Raw genomic sequence first — 24,936 nt, 5'->3', positions numbered from 1 at the left:
TTTGAGGGGAGCCACACTCCAAGGCCAAGGGTCTTGGCTGCCTTTTGTCCCCAGCTGGATCTGCTGTGTCCCTCCTGTGCCACTCCATGTGGTGGTGGCTGTCTGTGTGTGTGGGTGATGGCTCTCCATGTGTGTTGGGGATAGCTCTCCATGTACGTCAGGGTGGTGGCTCTCCATGTGTGTTGGGGATGGCTCTCCATGATGTCAGTTGTGGCTCCATGTGTATGTTGGCGATGGCTCTCCATGTATGTCAAGGTGGTGGCTGTCTATGTGTGTGGGTGATGGCTCTCCATGTGTGTACATGATGCCTTTCCATGTGTGTTGGTGAGAGCTCTCCATGTGTGTTGGTGAGAGCTCTCCATGATGTCAGTGGTGGCTCCACATCTATGTTGGTGATGGCTCTCCCTCTGTGTCGGCTGACAGAATCCGAAGCATCTCCAGTGGGGCTGGAGGATGCAAGACGAGATGCTGAGATGTCTCCTCTCCTTCCAGCCACTCCCCTGGACATTCCCAACATGTTCAGCTTCTGGGAGGACCGGCAGGCAGCCCACCCTGCAGAGCCCCTGCAGCACATCTCGCTGGTGCACAGCTCGCAGGACGTGCCCCTGCACGGCGACTGCAGGCCCGGGCACATCGAGTCCAGGCTGGAGCTCCTGCAGGCCCAGCTCAGCAGGTGGGCAGGGGTGGAGAGGACCTGGGGACTCTGGGCCATCACCTTCTGCTTTCTAGAGGTGGCTGCAGTGGGACACTGCATTCCTGGGGAGGGTGAGAGTGCTTTGCAAATGCAGCGGCTTCTCAAAGGGCAACTCCTGACCCTGACTGCAGCCCAGCCCCTCATCTGGGACCTGCCACCACCCTTGGCATCTGTCACCACCCCAGAACCTCCCTGACACTGTGGGTTCTGCTGCCCTTGTTGAGCTCATTTCACCACACACTTGTGTTTGGGTGTCTCTCCAGTGCACCATCCCAGCTCTGGGGGACAGATCTGCCCACTCTGTCAGTGATGCTGTGACTGTGTCCTGCAAGTGGGGCTGTGCCCACTCCTGCCAGACTTGTTCACTTCAGTCAAGGACAAGGCAGAAAGAAGAGACTTCTACTTTTCTGTTTTCTTCTGTTCCTGAGTTAAAAGTGGTTGGCACTAACCTGCCTTGCTCCATCTGTCAGCACAGGCATCTGGCCTGGAGAATTGATCCAGATTAAAACTAACCATTGCGATTTTTTCCCCCCTCCAGGGTAATTTTAGCTTTTTTCAAATCCCCGCTCCAGATCCCAGTTTGGCTCCACATAAAATTGGGCAGAGGATGATTGAGTGTGGCAGGAGAGAGATGGCAGGATTGATTTCTCTCTGGCAGGGCTGGTCTGAAGCTCTCTAAAAACCTCAACAAGCAGCAGGCAAAGCATCACTGCCCTGGGGTAGCGGGGTTGGCACCTCCTCCCAGTGCAGGATGCAAAAGGGTTCTCTGGCTGCTCTGTCCCCAGGCTGGAGTCCAGGATGTCGTCAGACATTCATGTAATCCTGCAGCTCCTGCAGCGCCAGCTGTCCCAAGTGCCGCCCGCCTACAGCCCCATCTCGCCCAGCTCCCAGAGCCTGGCCATGTACGGCATCGTCCCGCGGAGCCTGGAGCCGCTCGCCCCCTGTGCAACGCTGCAGGACCAGGAGCTGCCCACCCAGGAGCAGGTAAGGGCACCCCAGCTGGCCCAGCACCCACCAGGTCCTTCTGCCCACCCAGGAGCAGGTAAGGGCACCCCTGATGGCTCAGCACCCACCACGTCCTTCTGCCCACCCAGGAGCAGGTAAGGGCACCCCTGATGGCTCAGCACCCACCACGTCCTTCTGCCCACCCAGGAGCAGGTAAGGGCACCCCAGCTGGCCCAGCACCCACCAGGTCCTTCTGCCCACCCAGGAGCAGGTAAGGGCACCCCAGCTGGCCCAGCACCCACCAGGTCCTTCTGCCCACCCAGGAGCAGGTAAGGGCACCCCTGATGGCTCAGCACCCACCAGGTCCTTCTGCCCCAGTCTCAAGTTCTCTCTCAGCAAGGCACAGCTTTGCACACTTATGGGGCCCAGCAAGGCCACGGGGTTTTGACTTGGAGCCGATCTGCCCAGTGCATCTCTGGTTTTGGGGCACAGCTGCCATCCCCAATGCTGCCAGGTTGCCCCATCAGTAGGGAAGGAAGTGGTTCCTCTGCTCTGAGGCTCCCCCAAGTGAAAAATAACATTTTGGGACTTGGAGCCTGATGAGGAAAGAGTGTGGGTACTTTATTTTGCTTTTACCATCTCTCATACAATTCCTTGTTTCCCACCAGAGCCCGAGCTACACGGAGGTAGAAAAGTTCCACTTGAAATCCAGGGACTCCTTGTCAAGCGGGATGCATCTGTCTGCGTCATCCGACAAAACCCTGACCGTCTACTCCGAGCAGGAGCACCACTCCCCACCTCTGCCCAGCCCAGAGCCTCCCCACCAAAGGGCACCAAGCACCCAGGGACTCTCGCGGGGCTCTCGTTTCCCTTCCCTCCCCGAGCACTTGGAGGCATCTTCCGAGCACCAGGACATTCAGAGACACCTCTCCGACCCCGTGCTTCCTGCAAGTTAGAGACGTGGGGGCCAGTCAAGAGGAACCTCAACTGCAAGCCCGGCCAGTTGATGTTGATTTTGACTGCAAGGGTAAGACATTGGACAATGCCATTGGCTCAGGGGTATAATTTGTAGCTATCTTCTGCCACCGTGACGGGAAGGATAGAGTGGCTGGCTTCCGAGGTCAACGTTTTCCAGCAGTTCCCATAGAGTAGATTTCATTTGCACATTAGAGAGAACCTAGAACAATTGTTCTTACAGCCACCACCGAGCTGGTTAGGCCGCGTGGTTCCCACCACCTCCTCCTTGCCAAGGCTTCTTCTTGAGAAGGGAACAAGCCAAGCGAGCCACAGCAACCACAGGAGACCAAATCCAGGGCTCTGGGCTGCGAGGCTGCTGTGCTGGAAACCTCTGGAGCAGGGACCACTGTGTTGGGACAAGGCTTGCAGGTCTTACAGAAGGGTGGTCACCAGAGGAGGAGTGTGAGATCTCCATGGTGTGGTCCAGGGCAAACTGCAGATGGCAAGCCCAGGACAAGGACAGAGGACAGAAGATTGTCCTACTTGATGCCACTGAGAAGTGAAGGGCCAGCAGCCCATGCCACCTCAGCCTGCTTCAGCACGAGTCCCAGAGCAGTGACTTCTCCAGCGAGGCTGATCACACCTTGCAAACCCCAACACGCATCCCACGGCTCCCCGGGTAAATCCAGCTCGTCACTGGCCTGGGCATAAAGCACAAAATTCAAAAGCACAATCCCAGAAAGCTGAAAAGCCCCGTGTCCAGTCCTCAATCCCAGGCTCTCTCTTTTGATAAGGGTTCCATAGGTGCTTCCCCCTGCCCACCCTTCTCTCCGCAGAGGCCGTAGGAGAAGCCCACGTAGCGCTGCCGCCTCGCCGCTCGCTCGGGTAGATGCTGTGATAGTCCTAGGCCGCCAGCTCAAGTAATGTATCGAGCTCCCTCCGAGAGTAGTCAAACTGTGAGCAGCTCTTTCTCCGGAGTTTTAGTGTACACTTTGCTAATAAAGATGTTTTTGGCACCTAATGTGAATTACGGCTGTGTTGGTTGGGAGCATCCATGAATTCATCCCAGGCATCTTGGCCCCAAAAAGGTCAAGCCCAGGTTACTTCATGCAAGGAGTGCGGGGCTGGCAGAGCTCACCTGCAGTCACCATAATTAACCTCTCGTTAATTAGAGATAAGCCCGGGCCCGTCCGCCACCCGGCCGAGGCGGGATTCGAACTCGCGGCACACTCGAGAGCCTGAATGGCCCCACCCGCCTCGGGCTGGCGTGACTGACATCACTGCCAGCCAATCGATCATCGATAAGGGCTCAAGATCCCGCCTCCAGTCACTGCGACCCCGGGTAGCCAATAAGATGTCGACACCGAGAGCGCCCGCCCTCTTGGGCGGGGCCAAGCGCAGCCGTAGGTTGTCCCAGCCAGCGCGCGAGCGTCCGTTTGGAGTGAAGGGTAAAACAACCAATAGAAAACCGAAACGGGCCGAGCGCACAGGCAGATTACCCAATAGGCAACCGACACTCTAAATGACAGTCAGGGCATCCAACTCGGGTGCAGTGGGCGGGGCTCCCCGCGTGGCTTCCGTTCCCGTTGTGTGAGAGGCCGAGTCCCAAACGGCCTCAGCGCCGCTGCCGCCGCCGGGTCTGGGCCGGGGCCGGGGGCCGAGCCGGGGCCTCCCCGTTCCCCCGGGGGCCGAGCCGCGCCTCCCCCGCCGTTCCGAGAGCCGAGCCGAGCCTTGCCCGCCTAGGGGCCGTGCCTTGCCGTGCTTCCTCCGCTCCCCATCCCGGGGGCCGCGCTGAGCCTCCCCCCGGCCCGCCCCGGCTCCCCGCTCGCTCCAGCCGGGCCCCTCCGCTCGCTCCCCGGGCCAGGCCCGCGGCCCCCCCGGCCCAGCCATGTCGCTGCACGGGAAGCGGAAGGAGATCTACAAATATGAGGCGCCCTGGACCGTGTACGCCATGAACTGGAGCGTCCGGCCCGACAAGCGGTTCCGCCTGGCGCTGGGCAGCTTCGTGGAGGAGTACAACAACAAGGTGGGCAGCGGTGGGCGCAGGGGCTGGGGCGAACAGGGGCTGGCCCGCCTCGTCCCGGGGCTGGGTGGGCGGGGGGCAGCGGTACAGAACCGTCGGGTGCCCACCGAAGTGCGGGAGCTGCACCAGGGTCAGGCTGGTCTCCTTCTAGCGAGCCCTGGGTGCCGCTGGGTTTGGGATAACGCTGCTGCAGAGCTTCTGGTGACCTCTGATCTTCGGTATTAACGATTGGGTTGACTTCAGTCATATAAACACCGTGTGCTGTGAGTTCTCTGTGGTGTAAAGGGCTGGGAACTGAAGATGTGAGTATGGGATGAGTGTGGATGCTGCTGCTGTAGAATAAAAGAGGATCCCCTGGCTTGGGCATATCTGGCTTTTTTTGGTCAATACAAAGGAAAGTTCATGGCCAGGGTTGAGGTTTGTTCATATAGATGCATATAGATATAAAGAATTCACCTCAATCGGAGGAAGAACTTCTTTCCATGGAGGGTGGCAGAGCAGTGGAACAGGTTGGTCAAGCAGCTTGTAGAGTCTCCCTTTCTGGAGACATTCCAAAGCTACCTGGATGTGTTCCTGTGTTACCTGATCCAGGTTACTCTGCCTGGAAAAGGGGATTGGGCTGGATGAGCTGAGTTTCATTCCTGCCCCTGTGATTCTGTGATGTACAGGGTGTCTGAGACTGTTGGAAATGTGCTGTTCTCGTTGTACTTTCTTGCTGTGGTGATAACTCTTTCATAAGTATATAAACCACTCTCAGTATTGATTCCTCAGTACTTTTCCCCGAGAACAAGGGTGTAATGAGGCATGAGATTGTATCTTCAGTGTTTCCCTGCAAAGTGTAAGTGAAGAATGTCACACTGGTAACAGAGACTGTGTTCATCTCTCAGAACACATGTGCAGTCACTTCTGAACAACCTTCAAGGTGCTGGGCTGGTATAATGAATTGCATAGAAGTAGAGATGAGAAGATGGATGAAGTTACAGTGCATCCTGAAATTTCTGTGAGGCTGAAGGTTTGCCCAGCGAGCTTGGTTTATAGCATGTAGCTTTGTCAAGGTGTTTAATGGAGATTGGGGAAAATACTGTCAGAATGTTGGGGTTAGGGCTCTGTGCAGGGGTGTGCTGACATCTTTTGGAGGGGTTAGATCACTGCCCTCACAGCAGTCCTCAGTGTGGGCTTTGCTGAGCACATTGCACTTCAGGCAGTGTCAGCCCTGTGTGAGAGTTGTGTCCTTCTCCTGGAGACCTGGGAATGCTCCTGGGGACAGACAGGAAGGTGCTGAGCTTGAAAGCTTCCAATTTGTCCAGAGACCAGCTTGGAAACATTTTTCTAGTCTGTACTCTGAGAAGGTAAAAGAGCAAATCTGCTCACCCTGTCAGCCATCACATTAATGGGCTCTGGGGCACAGACTGAAGCTGCTTGCCAAGACCTGTTTGAACCCCAGTGAGTTTTGTTTCAGCTTGTCCACCTTCACTGATCAAACCACTGCTACAAGAAGACAGATGCCTTGCTCTGGATGGAGGAATTAAATAATTTGAGGTGGTGTTTCCTAAACTTCTTGGATTGGGAAACTGCAGTGAGCCACTCTAACCCTCCTGGGTCAGTGTCACGATGGGAGGGCACAGTGTTCATAGGTCCTGCTGTTTAAAATGCTCCTGGCTGTGGCTTCATGGATCAGGAGTGATCTGTGGAAAACACCAGGAAAGGCTGGTTTTTGGGATCTATCTGCAAGACAAAAGTGCAATCCAGTTTAGGAGACAGCAGAGGTTGTGGTGTGCACAGCACTGGAGCAGACAGACAGGTTCTGACCAGGTGCTGCCCAGATCTCCACCTCCTCCCAAGCAGGGTTCAGGGCAGTTCTTCTGCCAGAACCTCATTTGTTCTGTAAGATCTGGCACTGCAAAGAAAAATTGATTGAATGCTGGAGATTAATTGGTGCAGTGACATCTTTCTGATTGTACATGACCCTAAAATAATTGTGAAATGTCATTTTGGGTAGTTACTAATTGCATTAAAGTTTTGGGGGATTTCAAACTACTGTGGACTTCATAGTTCCTCCAACCATATGAGAAAAAGAAGCTGTTCTTTAGCATCAAGTTGGAAATAGGGTTTTTTTAGAAGTTAAGGAATGCTGATTAAAGGTGATTCTTTACTGACATGCACTGTTGCAATTATGCTTTATGTTGATAAGTGCTTGGATTATAACATGCTAAAATTAGATTTGGATTTTCCTATCTTCAAGTGTTGGAGCAACAAATAAATACTTAGCATTCCTAGTTACTGTCATGGCATAATCACAAAACTAGCTGAGACTGAACACGCTGATGTTCGTTTTCTCACTGGAAAAACTTACAGGGAGATGTAGGATGGTTCAGATTGTATCCAGTACTTTCCCATTCCTCAGTCTCAGCATTCTTGCCTCTCTTGCACAGGGGAGAGACAGGGCTCTGATATAATCAACATCCTAGAGAGAATCCCATGTTCCATCCCCTCGTGCTCAGCCTGCAGGAGAGGATGAGTGCAGGGGCTCTGTAATGACCGTGTGTGATGGAGTCCCAGAGAAGAGTCACAGCTCTGAATTTGCAGAGCTTGGAAGAGCAGAGCTTCTCAAGCATTGCTCCTGCTCCCCCTGGCAGCTGCTCCAGCTCTGAGGGCTGGGCTGGCACCTGAGCTGCAGCAGCTCTGCTGGTGATAACACAATTTCTGTTCCCTAACCCAGCCTAAATATGTCAAATATCAGAGATACTGAATTGCTTCATCTTAAGGTCTGAGGAGGGGTTAAATGTGAATATCACTGCAGGAATATTTACATTAACGCCAGTGAAAGGGGGTATTTTGCTGTTTGAGATTTGCTTCTGGTGATCAGGATGGTGATTGCTTTGTGTAGGATTAATACACTCATGTTGAGTGGAAAACAGCATAAGCAAAGGAGAAATGATTAGAGGTCGTTTGTCTTCTGATCTAACCTTGCCATAAGATTTTCTATCACCAAGGACAATGTGCTTCCTTTGTAAAATCTGCTTAGTACTTCTGATCCCTAAAGGAGTTAGAAAGCTATTTGTCAATCACTTTGGAAGTCTGGGAGATTTTTGACTGATTTATATATACTAGGGTGTGAAGGATAGTAAGGAGTAGTTGTAATAAAGAGAGGGCAAGACAGGCTGTATTTCAGTTTTTGGAAGCATATTTGGCTGCATCTAAGTGTTTGTTATGAGATGGAAAGGATGGAGCTTCTCATTGAGGGGGGGCAAGGCTCTGCATTTAAGAAAATCTCTAAATGAGTTCATAAAACTGCAAATTAATTAGATTTTAAGATCAACGGAAGCATTTCTGTTTTGGGGAAAAATATGATAAATTTCTCATCTAGCTGAAATGTGTAGTTGATTAGACAAATTGCTTATCCCAGGATAAGCATAAATTTAGGATTTTTTTTCAGATAAACATCTTAGAAAAAGTCCATTAAAGTACTCTTCTCATGAGGAAGCTCCTGTGTGGAAAGTAGTAGGAAATTACAACTGTGAGCAGCTTACAAACTGATTGCAGTGAGTGGTCCCCATAATGTTTGTGTTTGAGCAGCATTTCACACAGTGGGACTTTCATCCTGTTTGGGTCCTGAGTCACTGCAGGTTAAACAAGTCCTCCCAGCACCTTTTGTTCTCTGCACACTTTCTGACATGTCAATATTTTTCTAATAACATCATGTCTGGGACTTCAGGCATTACTTCAGGTGCTGTCATGACCAGGCTGTGTGGAGATGGTTTCTTGTTTGCTCTGTTTTGCATCATTCTCACAATGGGGCAAGTTTAGCCCTTCCCCCTGACACTTCATTGTGCAAAAACTGAATTTGGAATTCAGTTACCTAGAATCTCTCAGCAGACCTGCTTTCTTGGTCTTGGTTCACACAAAACATTTGAATTATGTAACCATTTTAGCTCCCCAATGTTTTAAGTTTGAATTCTGTTTTACTTTCTTCCTCTCTGATGTGATTAATTTAATTTTTCATGCACTTGTGACAGAACATTTTGGGTCATGTGGTGCTGAAAAAGCTTGCCAGCTACCTGACATGATCCATCACAGTCTGCAAGGTTATGCCCAAGAATTCCATGATATGCACTTTAATTGTGCAAACTACAGCTTGTTTTGCTCTCTGAAGATGACATTGTCAGCACCAGTTCAGTTAAGGATGAATTGGAATAATGTTTGTGCAGTTTAAGTGTGTGATTTAAACTGGGCTTTGTGATGTGGAAAAGAGAAGTGTGGTCTTTAATCCTTCAGGATTGGATTTCAGTTCATTTGGGATCATCTCCTCAAATGAAAGCTCTGTGATTATGGATATTTTCTTTACTTATATGCCCCAGCAGCACTTAATGATTTCTCATTTCATTGACATGATGATCCTTTTGTGTCGTCCTTGAGGTGACAGAAAATGTCCTGAAACCCACTCAGTCTTAATGCTGTCATTAGAAATTAGTATTTTGATTAAATGCTTTCTTTTAAATATGGTTTCTCACAGGTGCAGCTTGTTGGTTTGGATGAGGAGAGCTCAGAATTCATTTGCAGGAACACCTTTGATCACCCCTACCCCACCACAAAGCTGATGTGGATCCCAGACACCAAGGGAGTCTACCCAGACCTGTTGGCCACCAGTGGTGACTACCTGCGAGTGTGGAGGGTGAGTGAATCCTCCCTAGGAAATGAACCATGAACTGAATTGTGTTATATATTGGTCTCTTTTTCACTCAAGATTTTCTTGATTGCAATAATGTGACTGTATGGGGACTGTAAGAGAAGCAGAATTATCATGGCAATTGCTGTTTTAATCAGCTTATTGAAAATGGAGCTGGTGGCTGTGTTTTCGAGAGCTTTAGGATGTAAAGCTGAGAGGAAGGAAACCTAGGATTAACTCCTAATGTTTTGTGCCAGAGGAACAAGTCAGGTGATGTTGCTTTTTAAGTCAGATGTTTGATTTTCTCTAAAGGTGGGTGAAACTGAGACCCGGCTGGAGTGTTTGCTGAACAACAACAAGAACTCGGATTTCTGTGCTCCACTGACATCATTTGACTGGAATGAAGTGGATCCTTACCTGTTAGGTGAGACTGACAAAATGTTATGGTTTTGGCACACTTTCTAATTGAACCTGATGAAGTCTGGGCTGTAACTGCTGTTGTGTCACTGCATGTCCACTGGCTAATCTGATAATTAACCACAGACTGCTGCATCATAGAAACTGCTGTTGTTTCACTTTAAAAAATTAAAACAATCATGTCATGGGGACTTTTTTTTCATTGAAAGGTGCCCTGTTCAGTGCAGAATGGTCACTCAGGTTGGACATGGGACATTTGGGGATAGAGAGTCTTGGCCTCCAGGGCTGGTGAGCTGTTGTTGCAGTTCTGAGTAAGGATGTCCATCACCTCTGTGACTTATTTCTGGGTGTTCTGGAGTGAATTTGAAACTGTGCACTGAGCTGTGTGTTTTGTGAAGCCATTTCAGCAGCAGGAGGAGAGCCAAGAGTCCTTCATTCAGTTGGAGGAGGGGGCTGAACACTTAAGGTTTAATTATAGCCTACAGGAAAAATGGTGAATCCAGGATGACTGATGCAGAGGTTTGTTTCCCAGAAGAGAACAGACATTTATGTCAGGGGGATTTGCCCAGAGATTAACAGTGATAATATGTCCTAGTAATTATTTACTACATTATTTATTTTTTGTGTGTTACATGTCTCATCTCTTAAGAGCTTTAGTGCTAACCCCACCCTCAGCCCACATCAGCAATCAATTAATAATAACACACCATCAAATCACTGATTGAATTTGGGGTTGGCACACATGAGAGATGAACAGGATGGGAAAGCTGATCTCCCTGTTGCATCAGGCTTTGGAATAGATTGAAGCAGACATGAGCTATTTACACTTTATTCCTGTGTGGAAGGCTATTTCTGCAGTTAAAAGCTTTGGGTCATTTAAATGCATGGAAGACTGCTGGCTGTTTGACATTCTTGATTTTAGTCCTATGCTGTTCTCGTGACTATTTTGATCTGTAGATGTTGGGGGACGTTACATTAACCCAGGAAGTGATTAAATAATTTGTGACAATATTAATTTTGCTAATAGAAGTGGTTTTGTTTCAGGTACCTCTAGTATTGACACAACCTGCACTATTTGGGGTCTGGAGACAGGACAGGTTCTGGGAAGAGTAAATTTGGTGTCTGGCCACGTGAAGACCCAGCTTATTGCACATGACAAAGAGGTGATGGGGGATTTTGATTGTTTACATTGCATCTTCTAAAAGCACTAGAAAAGGAACAGAACTTTTTTTTTTTTTCTTGAGCAATTTAATGATTCAAAAAGATGATTTATGCAAGTTTGTATATGTTTTTTCTAAAATTACATACAGGTTTGAGTACCTAAATACTGCTGGCTATGGAAACAATTATTTTACTCATTATAGACTCTTGACTTAAGAACATGCTTGTTCTATTCTTAGCTAACCTTCTGATCAAATCTTTACTATAATTTGACTATAATATATGTCATAAAATAATATATATTATTTTATTATATATAATATAGTATAGTATAATATAGTATGGTATAATATAATGTAATGTAATATAGTATAGTATAATATAGTATAGTATAATATATATCATAATACATAATCTAATTTTTTTATTCTTTTACTATAATATATATCATAAAATAATAAATCAAACCTTCTGAAACATAGAGTCAACATTCTCATCTTTTCCCTCATCCTAAGACCCCTGTGAACACCACCACAGTGCTGTGCTGTGCTGGGTGTCAGCTGTACTGTGCTGTGCTGTGCCAGGTGTCACCTGTGCCATGCTGTGCCATGCCAGGTGTGACCTGTGCCATGCTGTGCCGTACTGTGCCAGGTGTCAGCTGTACTGTGCTGTGCCATGCCAGGTGTGAGCTGTGCCATGCTGTGCTGTGCCATGCCAGGTGTGACCTGTGCCATGCTGTGCCGTACTGTGCCAGGTGTCAGCTGTACTGTGCTGTGCCATGCCAGGTGTGAGCTGTGCCATGCTGTGCTGTGCCATGCCAGGTGTCAGCTGTGCCATGCTGTGCTGTGCCGTGCCAGGTGTCAGCTGTACTGTGCTGTGCTGTGCCAGGTGTCAGCTGTACTGTGCTGTGCCATGCCAGGTCTGAGCTGTGCTGTACTGCACTGTGCCATGCCAGGTGTGAGCTGTGCTGTACTGCACTGTGCCGTGCCAGGTGTGAGCTGTGCCATGCTGTGCTGTACTGTGCCAGGTGTCAGCTGTACTGTGCTGTACTGTGCCAGGTGTCAGCTGTACTGTGCTGTGCCAGGTGTCAGCTGTACGGTGCTGTGCCATGCCAGGTCTGAGCTGTGCTGTACTGCACTGTGCCATGCCAGGTGTGAGCTGTGCCGTGCTGTGCTGTACTGTGCCAGGTGTCAGCTGTACTGCACTGTGCCATGCCAGGTGTGAGCTGTGCCGTGCTGTGCTGTACTGTGCCAGGTGTCAGCTGTACTGTACTGTGCCATGCCAGGTGTGAGCTGTGCCATGCTGTGCTGTACTGTGCCAGGTGTCAGCTGTACTGTGCTGTGCCGTGCCAGGTGTCACCTGTGCCATGCTGTGCCCACAGGTGTACGACATCGCCTTCAGCCGCGCGGGCGGCGGCAGGGACATGTTCGCGTCGGTGGGCGCCGATGGCTCGGTCAGGATGTTCGACCTGCGGCACCTGGAGCACAGCACCATCATCTACGAGGACCCCCAGCACCACCCGCTGCTGCGCCTCTGCTGGAACAAGCAGGACCCCAACTATCTGGCCACCATGGCCATGGATGGCATGGAGGTGAGGCAGCAGCCCCTCTCCCCTGGCTGCTGGGACGGGTGGCTTGATGCTAATTTACACCTCAGTGTTTATGGTAAAGGGGCAGCATCAATACCTGAAGTGTGATTAAGGACCAGTTCTTAGTGCACTGAGGAGTTAAAGTGACTTTGGCATTATAAACTTGAGCTTTATGGCTTGTATATATTTCAGCTCATTTTTAAGAGTCGGAGCAGTTGGGCAATAATTTTCACCTAATATCTTTGAGTCACTTTGTTCTTTCCCAGTGCAGCTTTAGTTTGTTACCAAGGCTGCTTCAGGGAAGCACAGTTTGTTTGCCACTGTGGCCTAACTCACAAGACCCCTGTCAAGTCTGGCTTCTTTTGAGACACATGGCACAGCTTTAGGAACAAGGCTTGCTTGCCTACCACATCCTTTAGGAAAGAGCCATGTTTATAGCCTGATCTCAAAATATTTTGTATTTGGAATAAATTAATTTTTTTACTGTAGTTTATTAATGTAGCTGGCTTTTTTTTCCTGAAGGTTGTGATTCTAGATGTCAGAGTTCCCTGCACCCCAGTTGCCAGGTTAAACAACCACAGAGCCTGTGTAAATGGAATTGCCTGGGCACCTCACTCTTCCTGCCACATCTGTACAGCAGGTAAGTGAGACCTACAGGAGAATCTCAGAGTCTTCTGCTGCATTTGCAAAATCTTCTTCATCCTAAAGTATATGCAATTCTCTGCCTGCCTTTTGCTAAAGAATACTTGCAGTTTAGAAGCTCTTTATTAGGTGACTTTCCTAAAATGTTACAGAAATAGACACCTACTAGAGTGATGAGACCAGTACCCAAACTGTGCATCAGCTCTGGTTAAGCTCCTGTTATTTTAATACTCCTTAGCTTTTTTGTAATGCAGTTTTAAATGTTTTCTGCTGTTATGAGTCCCACTGGTCACTCATTTATCAGCTGTGTCTTGGATAATGTGTAATGATCCAAGTTTATTTTGTTGGAGCATAATTGTGTTGCTGTATCTGGCTTGAATGTGGATCAGGACTGGAACAGCCATGTCTTTCCCGGCTCCTGAGGCTATAGGCCAGTAGTGGGCACATGTGGAGATCCTGTTACACTGACTGTGCTTGCATTTGTTGTGTGTGTGCAGCGGATGATCACCAGGCTCTCATCTGGGACATCCAGCAGATGCCCCGTGCCATCGAGGACCCCATCCTGGCCTACACAGCCGAGGGAGAGATCAACAATGTACAGTGGGCATCCACCCAGCCAGACTGGATAGCCATCTGCTACAACAACTGCCTGGAGATCCTCAGAGTCTAACTTTGCAGCTTGGTGCACAGTGAGGCAGGGCTGTGTCCTTCCCCCTCCCCTCTAAAGTAAGAACACCACCAGTCAAGTGGCCAGTATCTGTTGTTGCTTTGCATCTGCTGTTACAAGAAACTGTTACAAGAATCGATGGCAGGGGTCTCCTGTCTCTCAAGACTCTAAAATGCAGAGACGTGCTGAGCCTCTTGGAACTTCTGGGTTCTGGTTTTCTTGTGAAATTCTTTTTTTCCCCTCAGTAAAAGTTCTGTATATTTGTTTGTTGACTGTATTAATAAGCTTGCAGGCTTTTAAGTTGCTGCATATGTCCATGTGTTTGTCAGCCAGCTGAGGCAGCACATCCACCAGTTTAACAGATGCAGGTGCAAAACAAGGTGGGGGGAAAAAAGACAGTGATGTTAACGGCCACCTTGGCAGGAATCTTTATCATTCCTGTTGTTGCTGCCTCTAAACTGTTTAAACGTTTGTATGTTTTTTATATATTGGGCTAACTTTCTATTGAGTAAGGTTTTTCTCCCTAATTCTTACTTTTGATATGTGATCCACTTCCATATGTCCAGAGCAGGACCTGTTCATGGATACAAACCACAGTAACACTGCAGGCTCCCTGGCAGTAAAGGCCTGCCAGAATTAACTGTTGCCTTGGCTCCCTGTATCTGGTGACCTGGGCAGAATTTTCTGGTGCTGTGAAGTACAAGTACTTGTTGCACAATTTCTTTACACTTTTCTGATGCTCAAGGCAGTTGTTACTATGGTAGGTCTTATTTTTAAATTCTGACTGAGTTTGTGTGTATCCTGCAGTTGTGTTAGCAAACAGAGCGGTGATAGGTTGAGAATGAAGATCTGTGCATGACATGAGCTCCCAGGAGGTAAACAATTCCTGAAAAAATGTACTTGTAATGGGCTTGGGATTGACACTTCCAACCAAATTATTTCCCCTTGGAAGACTTACCTTATCTAAATCAAAATAAAATGGTTTCACACTTTGGAGCTTGCTTGATTGGCAAATAATATGAGCAAGATTTTGTGATTAGGCTCTACTTCAGAGGAAGTGTTTGGCCTGCGTTCCTGGGAGGTCTTGAAGGGAGCAAAAAAGCAATCTTGTTGTGAAGTGTATTTGCTTTATACTGCCAGGTCTTGTTGAATGAACAAGACAAGTCAGAAGAGCTGGTCTGCTGCCCAAAAGAAAGCTGTTTTTTTGAAAGAAGTTACTCTCTAATGTGATGCACAAAGGTGGATCTGGAAGGAAAGAAGCTGTGCCATTGAGGCCAAGGTTTGGCATTTGTCATCCTCCTGACTTTGGGGGATGTGCCAGAGGGCTTCTGTTTGGAATAATGACCCCTCTACAATAATACTGTTCAATGAAAGCTGAGTGGATTAGGCAAGATAAAAATCCTTGTTGGAGTTTTACCATAACACGGGTCCTGTGCTGAAGGCTCTGCAGTTCTCTGATGAAGACATGACAGCCAGAGCTGCTCTGGAAGGGTGTGCAGCCCAGTTTCTGTGTAAATGTCAGAAAACATCAAAATTCTTTCCACCTAATGAGTATTCACCTGCAACTGGAGGCAGATTATAAATAGCAGGACACTGGCAAACTTGCATCTTGTCAGTTTATGCAGGAAAGGCAAGTTGGGAAAGCAATTGCTGTGGAACACTGAAGCTGACACTGAGAACACTGTCAAATACAGAACAGAATCTGCAGAATTTTGTCATTCTGGACATAGAGAAATACTCTTCTGCAGGCTGCTTCTCACCATGGAGCTCAGAAAAGCATTGCCTCAGGAATTTGATAGGAATTCATTAGGGGCAGCTGTATTCCATCACTCCTTTTGATAGCAGAGAACCAGGAGCTAACACTGTGCAAGCTGGTGTTTTGTCAGCGTGTTCAGTGGTGGGATTTCTGACAAAGCTTCATTTGACTTGAAGGTCAATTTTTCTTATTAGCAGCACTAGTGAGAGTGGTGTGTTCCACAGACAGGCTTTAGCTGGATGTCAGAGCAGTGTTAGCCAAACAATCACTTTTTGCAATAGCACTTCATCTAAAACTGGAAAAAACTTACATAGGATGAAGCAAAAATTGGGCTTTTCCTAGCAGGAGTGGCTAATGGCATTCACAGCTTTAGGAGTCATCTGAAACACATCCACAGGCTTGTCATGCTCTGTTTAATTACAAATGGCAGGCAAAAGGTGCTGTTACTGAGAGGGAACTACCTGCAATGTTAGTGCTTTCCATGTCCCCTTTTTGCTTCAAAATTTATTCCTGTACAGATTCCTGCATGAGTCAAAGATGAATGCTAAGATAATGAGAGCTTGTGTAAAGGAACTCATGCTCTGAATAGCCAGGTAGATTCTGCGTCTGTTGGAAATTAATCCTGTTAGGGACCTGAAGAGGATCCAGTGTCTGTTCTTGCATCCCTGAAATTGATGGAAGTCTGTTTGTGAAATTGTGTACTTACCCCAAATGCATCAAAGGCAAGTTAAGGAATCTTGGATTCTAAATAAAGCCTATATCCTGGTTTTTTTTTTTTTTTTTTTTTTTTTTAGCCAGTTGGGATACCTTCTGGATCTACAGCATATTGCTTTGGGCATAATCCATTGTCATTCTTCACAAGAAATTACATTTTAAATCACTAGAGACTGTTTTGGCACAGGGAAATAATACTTAAAATAACTTCAAAGATGTCCCTTGAAAGGTTAATGAGTGAAAAGACATGAAAATCCTCATGGGTGAGATGTTCTGTAGTGCAAATGGTACTTCTATATAGACAAGGAAGGGAAAGACTTTGGTGCCCTTTTGCCAACAGCTGCTGTGACCCAGTGCCAGGGAGGGAATGCTGTGCTTGGTGTTTGTCTGCAAGATAAAACAAACCCTGACACTTGTGAATTGAAATGCACAGATTATTACAATTCCCCTGTTTGACACTCAATTTTGTAGGGCATAAAGCCCCCATAATCATTATTTTTTCCCAAAGTTCATGAAAATAAATACTTTGATATTCAATTTCTGTTATTTGGTGCTTACTGCACAAGCAGAGGATGCAGAACAACTGCTTGCAAATACCTCATGTTTTTGAGTAGAAAGTAACATTAAGGGAAGAGTGAACACAGGTGAGGTGAGCAAAGCAGAAAACCATGTGCTGCTGTTGGTACAGGCCAGCCTGGTTCTGGGACAGAAATAATTCTGAATTAGGAAGTTCTGTATCACTTCTCCAATTGATTAATTCAGGAGACTAAACTATTGTTTGGTTGTTATGTTCTGTTTAAACCAAGCTTTCCACAGATTCCTACTATTATGTGGGCAACCTGCTGGCTCTCAGCCAGGAGATGTTGATGATGTAAAATTTGTTAGGGAGGTGAAAACCAGCAGTTAACAAGTTCAATGTTGAATTAGTGTGTAGTGTGCCAACTTTGTGAACTGTCTAAATGAGGAGGGCTATGGTAGCTTGCATCTGTGGGAATTGTACTTGTGTGTGCAGGGATTTAAAAGGTAAGGATTTGAGTGCTTTGACAATCTATTGAGAAAGAAAACACAGTGGTTTCAAATAATATGAAAGAAGACTGCTAAAACAGGTTGTTTCTTATGGAACCTTGAAATGTATTTAACGGGGGAGGCATTGCCTCTCATAAGTCAAAGTTAATGATCCTTTCAAAATTTAGCAGTAATTACTCTACTGAATGTTCTGGATAACAGTGAAAAGCTCTATTTTTGCCTCATGGTGCAATGAGAAGCTGCCTCAGTCTGTAGATCATAGCCTGCCAGAGACCAGGTGAGGGGAGGAATCTGATGTACAGAATTCACAGATGTTCCTGTGCTTGTTGTCAATGGAAATAAGGAGCTGAGTGTGTCCATTTTGTTCTCTTGCAGATGGCACTTTAACAAGTATATTTTTGGTAAGATTAGGAGGAGAGTCATCTTTTCCTCAGCCCTCGTAGTGTAGGCATTTGTGTTGTGTAGAAAATGTTAAATAATGACTGTCACCAAAATCCTAAACTGGGGATGACCCTCGCTTGTTTTTACTGAAAGCCAAAAATGTGAGCACTTGACAAGGCTGTAAATGTTAAACTGAAGCTTCATGTTGTGAGACTGGCACTGTCCTGTAAGGCCAACCCAAGGGATGTCCTGCTGCATGTCCCCCAGAGTCCTTTTTGTTCAGGAACTTGGTGGTGTTTGGGCATCCTCTTCTTTGCCATCAGAACACGATGTTGACAGTGCTGGGTTGGCTGTGTTGGTTGTGCCTGGAGCCTTTGGATAACTTGAATTTTGTGAGAGAGAAACGGCAGCTGCTGCCTGGAAATTCACACAGCCTGAAACATTGAATTGACCAGATGGTTAGTGGTGTTTTAACTCTTTCCAGACACACTGCAAAGAGTGGACAGCAGCACAGCCAGGCTCTGGGCTCAGCAGGCTGCACAGTTTCAGTCCCATCAAAGTACTAAAGGGCTGAGTTTTCCCATTGCTTTTTTCAGTAGCAAAGTGGTTCCACCACCTCAAATGCAGTTATCCTGTCAGGTAACACAAATTCTCCCTAACATGTGTTTCCTGCCTTCTGCTCTCAGAGCAAGCCTGTACCTGCTGTTCTGTGGACATGGAAAGCAAAGAGCAGGTCACTGCCAGCTCTGTCCCAGTTTCTCTTGATCTCTGCAGAGAATCCAGGGAATTAATTGTATGTGGCACTTAAAGAGCACTTTCTGATGCAGCTGTACTTCCCCTGCTTACCCAAGAAGAGTCAGAAATGTTCCATTCTTGAGGGTTTTGAGGAGAGTTTAGGATGCCCCTGACTTGGTTTGTTTTCTGGAAGGGATCTTCAGAACTTCCAATCAGCACCTTTCACCAGCAGTAAAAGGAGCAGTAATTAGAAATGCAGCTAAATACCAATCACTGAAGGCTCATCTGGTGATTCATGGCAGACACCAGATGCAAAGGGACTTGGGAGAGTTGCTGCTGCCTGTGTCAGGTGACAAGTGTGTCTGCCAAGGACCTCAGTGGCCTTTTGTGCAGCCTCTGATACTTAGCATCAAGCGAGAATTTCCATAGTCATAAATGATCTCAGTGGCTTCCATCAAGCTGGTTTCTTTATAGGAAATCTAACAAAATTAAGGAAAAAGGCTATTTCCTGACAAAATATTGTGGCCATGTGCAGCTGTAAACCCATGGTCCAGCTCCCATTCCTTGGAGTTTGTTTTCCATATGCAACTCCAGCCCCTCTTAGTGCTGAGGGTGGGTCTGCGGGGTCTTAGCAAGGCAGAAAAGCAAAAACCAGAGCAGGACAGAGTCCCAGTGCAGCTGGAAAAAGGTATGTTGCTTTTTTTCACAACTTGGGAAATAGGAATTATGAAATTACTATTTAAAAAGAACCTTTTTTTTAACCCTTGGGTTGCTAGCAGTGTAAAATGTAATTTAAATCCGTTGCGCCGAAGCATTTTTGTTACCAGTAGCCAAGTAGGAGATTCTACTTTTAGGTGTGTTTTCCCTTCTGCTCTTCCCATTCACAGTCCTGTTGTGGTAATTTCCTGAAGGTGTAATCTTTGTAGCATGATTGTACAAACATCCATATGAGATTCCTGACTTCTTGTTCTCACTTAGAGTATGTTAAAGCAATAGTAATTTTACTTCTGTCCTTTTCTCCACCTGCAACTTTGCTACTATTCTGTCCTAGAGGAGTCCCAGTATCCTGCTATTCAACAGACATATATTGTTGACATGGATAACTGCAGTGTCCCTATATTCCTTTATTTTTATGGAGAAAATATAAAAGGGTTTGTTACAATGGATTTTAACACCTGAGTCATGGAACCATATTGTTGAAACTGTAAATTTTAAGGCAATTTTCTGAACTCGCTTGAAAGTGGAATGTTGCATCCTTTTATGCTATTTCCTGCTTCCTATGTAGTTTTATTCAGATTTTTTAACCTTCTTTCTAAGTTTTGGCCTCCTGTGTATTAGGTACAGTATTTTCTGCCTTTCATACTTTGTAATAAAAATGGAACATTTGTAGATTGACTGCAGTTCCCTGTGTGATGAGTAAAAAGCTGGGGGGAGCAGAAAACTACAAAGACACTTCATTCCTTCTGTGTGGAGAAGAGGAGGCTGATTGCTTTACCTTGCCTCTGCAAAGCTGGTGAAGTATATTGATCCCTCATCCTACAAATACCCAAACAAACTTGATAATTCCAGCTACCCTTAAATTGCAAGTTTCCCCAAATACATTATAGGAACCCAATCACTACAGAACTCCAACAGAATGGTTAATGCAGCTGTACATTAAATATTTGCTTTCTTAAAAATCTGCTGCGGGGTCTGTGTATCCCAGTGTTGTTTCTGCTCATGTTTTCCAACATTTGTTTGTTCCCTGCACAAAAAAATGGGAATTATCTGTTGTGTGGTTTTGTTTTTAAGATGAAGGGAAGAGGGATTTTTTTTTTTTTTTAGAGTTTAAATAATTAGTCTCTGAGGGATTTTGAATATACGCAAAGTGTAAACAAAGCAATTGGGCACTTCTGTAGCTTTAAGTCTCTCTCCTGGCCAGGGTGACCTCTCTTAAAGGGTTTTTTCCACTCTCAGTCACTGCTGTCGTGTCTGGAATTGGGGCCAAGAGGAGAACAGTGTGGCAGAGCTTGGACATTTATACCTTGGGCCTTGGCAAGCAGGACGGATGACTTCCCTAAGTATTTAGGTTCAATCTAGTTCAACTAAACCCTTGGATTTTTTTCTAATTCTTTGTGTACTGGCTTTGAAATAAAAGCTTATTGAGCTTCATGACCACAGTGGAAAGAGTTGCCTGCAAAGATGCTGCAGTGATTTTTAAGCTATATATGGACTTTGTGTTAGTAACTCCTGCTCAAAAAATTACTTTCTTTCTAAGAATTGTTTGTCTTTCGCCCTAGAAATGCATTTGCATCCTCACAGATTATTTTTGTCCCTGGATTTGTGCTTTGGAACGCTCCAGAGAAACTTCTCAGCTCCCACTATGGTGGAAGGAGGCAGCTTGTGCAGATTGGAGCAGTGCAAGAAGTGGTGAACTGGTGGGTAATGGGTGAAGCAGGTTGCCTGTCAGTGCGGCAAAACAAGAGGAATGTAGGTAGAAAAAAAGATGAGAGGGGGTTCTGCCTTTTGTAAATGTTATGGACCAGCCAACATCTGGCACAGCTGTTTTATTCTGTGACTGTGGGAGAGTCCCTGCGCTGAGACCAGCTGCGAATGAAAAATTAATTATCAATCAGGCTTGAAAATACTTAAAGAAACCCTCTGGGTTAACCCATGCACAGCAATGGCTGTAGAGAAAAAGTGGCCTCTGAGATTATTCTGGGGCTGTGACTGGAAGAAGCATTTCATTTTCAGCTTTTTCATTCGTGCTGTTTTAGAAACAGTCCAGACTGTCAGCTCAGAGGAAGTGAGGATCTAAAAGCATATCATATTTTTAACGTTCTTCCTCCCCTTCCTTCTCTAATTTTGCCATTCCAAAGGCAGAACAGCTTCTGGTTTTTCAGCAGCTTCAGAGCCCCCTCTGCTGGAATGCTGCTGGCAGCCAGGCCCAGCCCTGGGCCACAGGACAGGTACAGGTGCCCACCTGCTCCTCCTGGCTGGGAAAGGCTGTTGCAGGTGTGTTTTACAGGACTTTCTCAGGATTCACATCTCTGCTGGGGGAGAGATGCATTTGAGGCCATATTTATCCTGCCATGCTGTCCTAGAGTTTGGTAATGATGACAGTGTTCCATTATTTTTGTTTTCAAAGCTGAGAGCACCACAAGGAATTTTTAGGAGAGGCAGAACTGCCTGGGATTAATGAGATTACATCTGCTGAAGACAGCGCAGAACCTTTCAATGCATCATTTGAAGACAGGATAACCCATCCCTGGCAATGTCAGGCCAGGCTGGATGGAGCTTGGAGCACCCCGGGACAGTGAGAGGTGCCCCTGCCATGGCAGGGGTGGCATGGATGGGATTTAAGGTCCTTCCAACCCAAAGCATTCAAGGATTCTCCGGTTCTGTTTACAGGGTTTCCCCTCCTCACTCCCTGCTGTGGCTCTGGAGTCCAAGATGTAGAATAAGGAAGGTTTGGCATGGGACAAGGCTCAGCCTGGAGCCTGCTCTGCTCCCCAGGAAGGATGTGTCTACCCAAACAAGAAGGGAAGCAGGAAGGAAAGAAGAAATAGTACATCTGATAGCAAGGAAAAGGGGCTCTTTGAGTCAGGTATGCTTCAGAAAATGGAAATACTACCAAAATAGAAAATAAGATGATGGCATAGTGATTAAGACACTAGGAAAAGGTGCCAAGAGCTAAAGCCCAAAGGTCTACTCCAGACTTCCTGTGTAACTTCTGACAAGTCACTGTCTCTCTCTGCAATGCCCTTAAGTCCCTAAAATAGGGATTACACTTCCTTTCCTTAGCTGATGCTGCGTGACAGCGTTAAAGAATTGGGCCTTATAAAGTTCCTTTAATACAAATGGGCTGACTGGAAACAGAGGAGCTCCTGGAGAGTCTCTGTGAATATCTTTACTGATGATTTTACGTTAAATGAATAAATTCAAGAATTAAGCCTGTTCTGCAGTTGCTGTTTACAGGAGTGAAGCTTCTCTGCTGGAAAGCTGCAGCTTTGGAAGGATGTGGACAATCAGGGTGGAAAACCATGGAATATAAAGTAAATAACCTCATCCTCATCAGGAACTGTAATGGCAGGGCGAGGAGAACTGGGTTCAGACTGATAGAGAGAAGGATTTGATGGGATATTTCCTCCCTGGCAGGGTGGGCAGGCCCTGGATCCCTGGCAGTGCCCAAGGCCAGGCTGGGCAGGGCTTGGAGCAGCCTGGGACAGTGGAAAGTATCCCTGCCATGGCAGGGGTGGCACTGGATGGGGTTTGAAGTCTCCTTCAACCCAAACCCTTCTGGGATTCTGTGATTCCAGCATAGCATTAAGTACACAGTAAAAGTCAGAAAGGAATTATTAATTTTTCTCAAATTACACAAAAAGGGGGCACTTATTTTGGTAGAAAGTTGGATTCTAGTTCAGGAAGGATTCACCAGCTTGTCAGGGACCAAAAAAAAAAAGTGTGAGGGTCTGTAGTGGTCCAAAAAAAGTCCTGATGGCACTTGCATGTAGATAGTGATGTGAGAATGTCTGTAAAATGGGGAAACCACAAACCAAGAGATAAATCTGTTGGTTTACACATTAGGCTTGACAGGTGGGTGAAGTGACGAGCTGTTAAGGACAAATCATTCTATTTTCAATCTGGTAAAAGGTGCAGGGAAGCTTCAGTGGAATCCAGACACGCTGGGCAGTGGGAGATGGGAAGAGTGAGTTCCACCAGGGTGGGTGTCCCTGCCATCTGCCAGGAGCTGCTGCCTCCTGTCACAAGCTGCCACTCGCTGCTCTAATATCTTTTGGACTCAGCAAAGCAAGTTTCTGCACAAAGGACGTGGAATCAGTCTCGTTTAGCAGGACAAGATAGGCAAAAATAGCAAATGGAGTGGTTTGAAATCAGGGCTGGTGCAGTGGGGAATTGATACTGAGTTTCTGCCTCCCAGGGCATGGAGTGGGATCTTACCTCTCTTAGAAAAGCCTTTTTATAATGATCCTGGCACAAAGAGCAAGCATTAAAATCAAATTTGGTGATGAACCAAAGTGGGAGGCTTTAATAATATGAGGGAACTGGAGTGTCTTGGAGATTGGAGAACTGAAGAGTGAGAAATAGAGATGAGATTAAATGTAGCAGCAGAGAGTGCAAGGATGTGAATTTATGGACAAGGAGAAATCTGTGGAGTGTTTTATTGGAAATTAGTGAGGAAAGGAAACTGAGATGTAGTGGTTGGTAAAGGATAGTGATAAGCCATCATGAAGCTGTGAAAAAGCATGTCAAAAAGTGGTTCCAAGATCAATAGTGATGCTGTCAAATGAGAGAGGAATTCAAATTGGAGCAGGGACAAAAAGCTACCAGCTTGATACCACAAATGCAAGACTTGTATTAAGAAGGGGAAGTGGCTGGGTGTGTGGATCCCTTTTCCTATTTCTGTGTCGACCTCGTATGACACTCTAAGAACTTTTTATTACCTTGACAGTTAAAAAAAATTAAAATAAATTATGTGACAGATGATGTTGTCATGTTTTGACTAAGTCCCAGATCCCTCCTGATGGGTAGGTTGATTCCTGCACTTGTTCACACTTTTGAGCAATTTCCCTTTCCAGTCTAGTTTTCTTCTCCATGTGTCTTATCCAGGTTCCCTGACCCCTCTGACATTGCTGCCGTGCTGTTTGTGAGCAAAGCCACTCCCAGACACCGGGCAGATGGAGAAGCAGCAGCTGGAACATCTGCTCCAGGTGGGGTTCCCAGCTGCAGGGCAGCCCTGGCCACCACGGGGAGTCAGGGCTGGGCTCCTTTCCAAAACAACAAACCCCTTCTGCCGGTTCTTTGCTGGAAAACACACCATGGAAATGCCATCCTGCAGGTGCGATGGACACACACGGGGAAAGAGCAGGCTGGGTGTTGTTTAAAAGGTATAATTTGATTAAAACACAAGGAGAATGAGATGCTCTTTAAGGTCCCTTCCAACCCAAAGCGTTCCTGATTCAGTGGAATTCCTGGGTTAGACTGGGTGATGACAGCAGCACATGGTGGTGTGTGAACGGAGTTACCCAGCAGTTGCATCAGACATGCAATCATGCAATCTAGCATGATTTTTTAATTCTAATTCATTAGTTCATTTGAAGGGGGCATTTCTTCTCATTCACCCTGTGGCAGGATTCCCGGAGGTGCTTTACTGCAGGTACAGAACGGGCAGAAGGACAAAATTCCATTTTTCCTTTTCTATTCTCTTTTCTGGACCCGGCCCCGCTGCCTGCTCGGGGCGGGGCCGCGCCGACGTCAGTCATACTGATTGACAGCAATAAGGGGCGTGGTTTGCAATACCCCGCCTCCTGATGGGGGGCGTGGCCCTGCCGCGGCGCAATGGGCCCCCGTGATTGACAGCCGGCTCCGCGGGGAGGCGGGGCGGGCGGCGCGGCTCCTCGCGCTCCCATTGGCCAGCCGCGCCGTCGGGTGTGCGCCCCGGCGGCGCCGATTGGCGGGCGGCGGCGGGCGCCGCTGTGATTGGCAGGAGGCGGCGGGTGCGCGGCGGCCGCCGAGCGGTTTGTTTTGCGGGCGGCGGCGGCGGGGCCGGCCCGCACGGACCGGGGG

The 24,936-nt window shown here is 47.1% G+C and overlaps 2 protein-coding genes across 2 annotated transcripts in view; both read left to right on the top strand.

The window, feature by feature from the left end:
- Window positions 1-3,523, top strand: part of KCNH6 (potassium voltage-gated channel subfamily H member 6) — a 32,337-nt gene extending 28,814 nt beyond the window's left edge. Inside the window, exons 14-16 of the mRNA XM_059489362.1 lie at window positions 493-673; window positions 1,480-1,678; window positions 2,308-3,523. Of these exons, the coding sequence (XP_059345345.1) occupies window positions 493-673; window positions 1,480-1,678; window positions 2,308-2,595 (668 nt within the window). The 3' untranslated portion in view covers window positions 2,596-3,523. The remainder of the gene's footprint in view (window positions 1-492; window positions 674-1,479; window positions 1,679-2,307) is intronic.
- A 716-nt stretch (window positions 3,524-4,239) lies between these two features.
- Window positions 4,240-19,767, top strand: DCAF7 (DDB1 and CUL4 associated factor 7). Its single transcript, XM_059489309.1, has 7 exons — window positions 4,240-4,622; window positions 9,133-9,291; window positions 9,598-9,709; window positions 10,747-10,865; window positions 12,245-12,454; window positions 12,974-13,091; window positions 13,591-19,767. The coding sequence occupies exons 1-7, from the start codon at window positions 4,485-4,487 to the stop codon at window positions 13,761-13,763; spliced, it is 1,029 nt and encodes a 342-aa protein (XP_059345292.1). The 5' UTR covers window positions 4,240-4,484; the 3' UTR covers window positions 13,764-19,767.
- Window positions 19,768-24,936: the final 5,169 nt, after the last annotated feature.

This window comes from Ammospiza nelsoni, chromosome 26 (genome assembly GCF_027579445.1).
Source record: "Ammospiza nelsoni isolate bAmmNel1 chromosome 26, bAmmNel1.pri, whole genome shotgun sequence".
Classification (NCBI taxonomy): domain Eukaryota; kingdom Metazoa; phylum Chordata; class Aves; order Passeriformes; family Passerellidae; genus Ammospiza; species Ammospiza nelsoni.
The sequence above is the reverse complement of the archived record's forward strand: the minus strand, read 5'-3'. Positions and strand labels throughout refer to the sequence as shown.

What these genes read in the sequence shown, in the direction of transcription:
- DCAF7 (XM_059489309.1), top strand. Translation starts at nt 4,485, where the DNA reads ATGTCGCTGCACGGGAAGCGGAAGGAGATCTACAAATATGAGGCGCCC. An exon ending in TGGCCATGGATGGCATGGAG is followed by an intron (nt 12,455 to 12,973) that starts GTGAGGCAGCAG and finishes TTTTTCCTGAAG; the next exon opens with GTTGTGATTCTAGATGTCAG. An exon ending in CTGCCACATCTGTACAGCAG is followed by an intron (nt 13,092 to 13,590) that starts GTAAGTGAGACC and finishes GTGTGTGTGCAG; the next exon opens with CGGATGATCACCAGGCTCTC.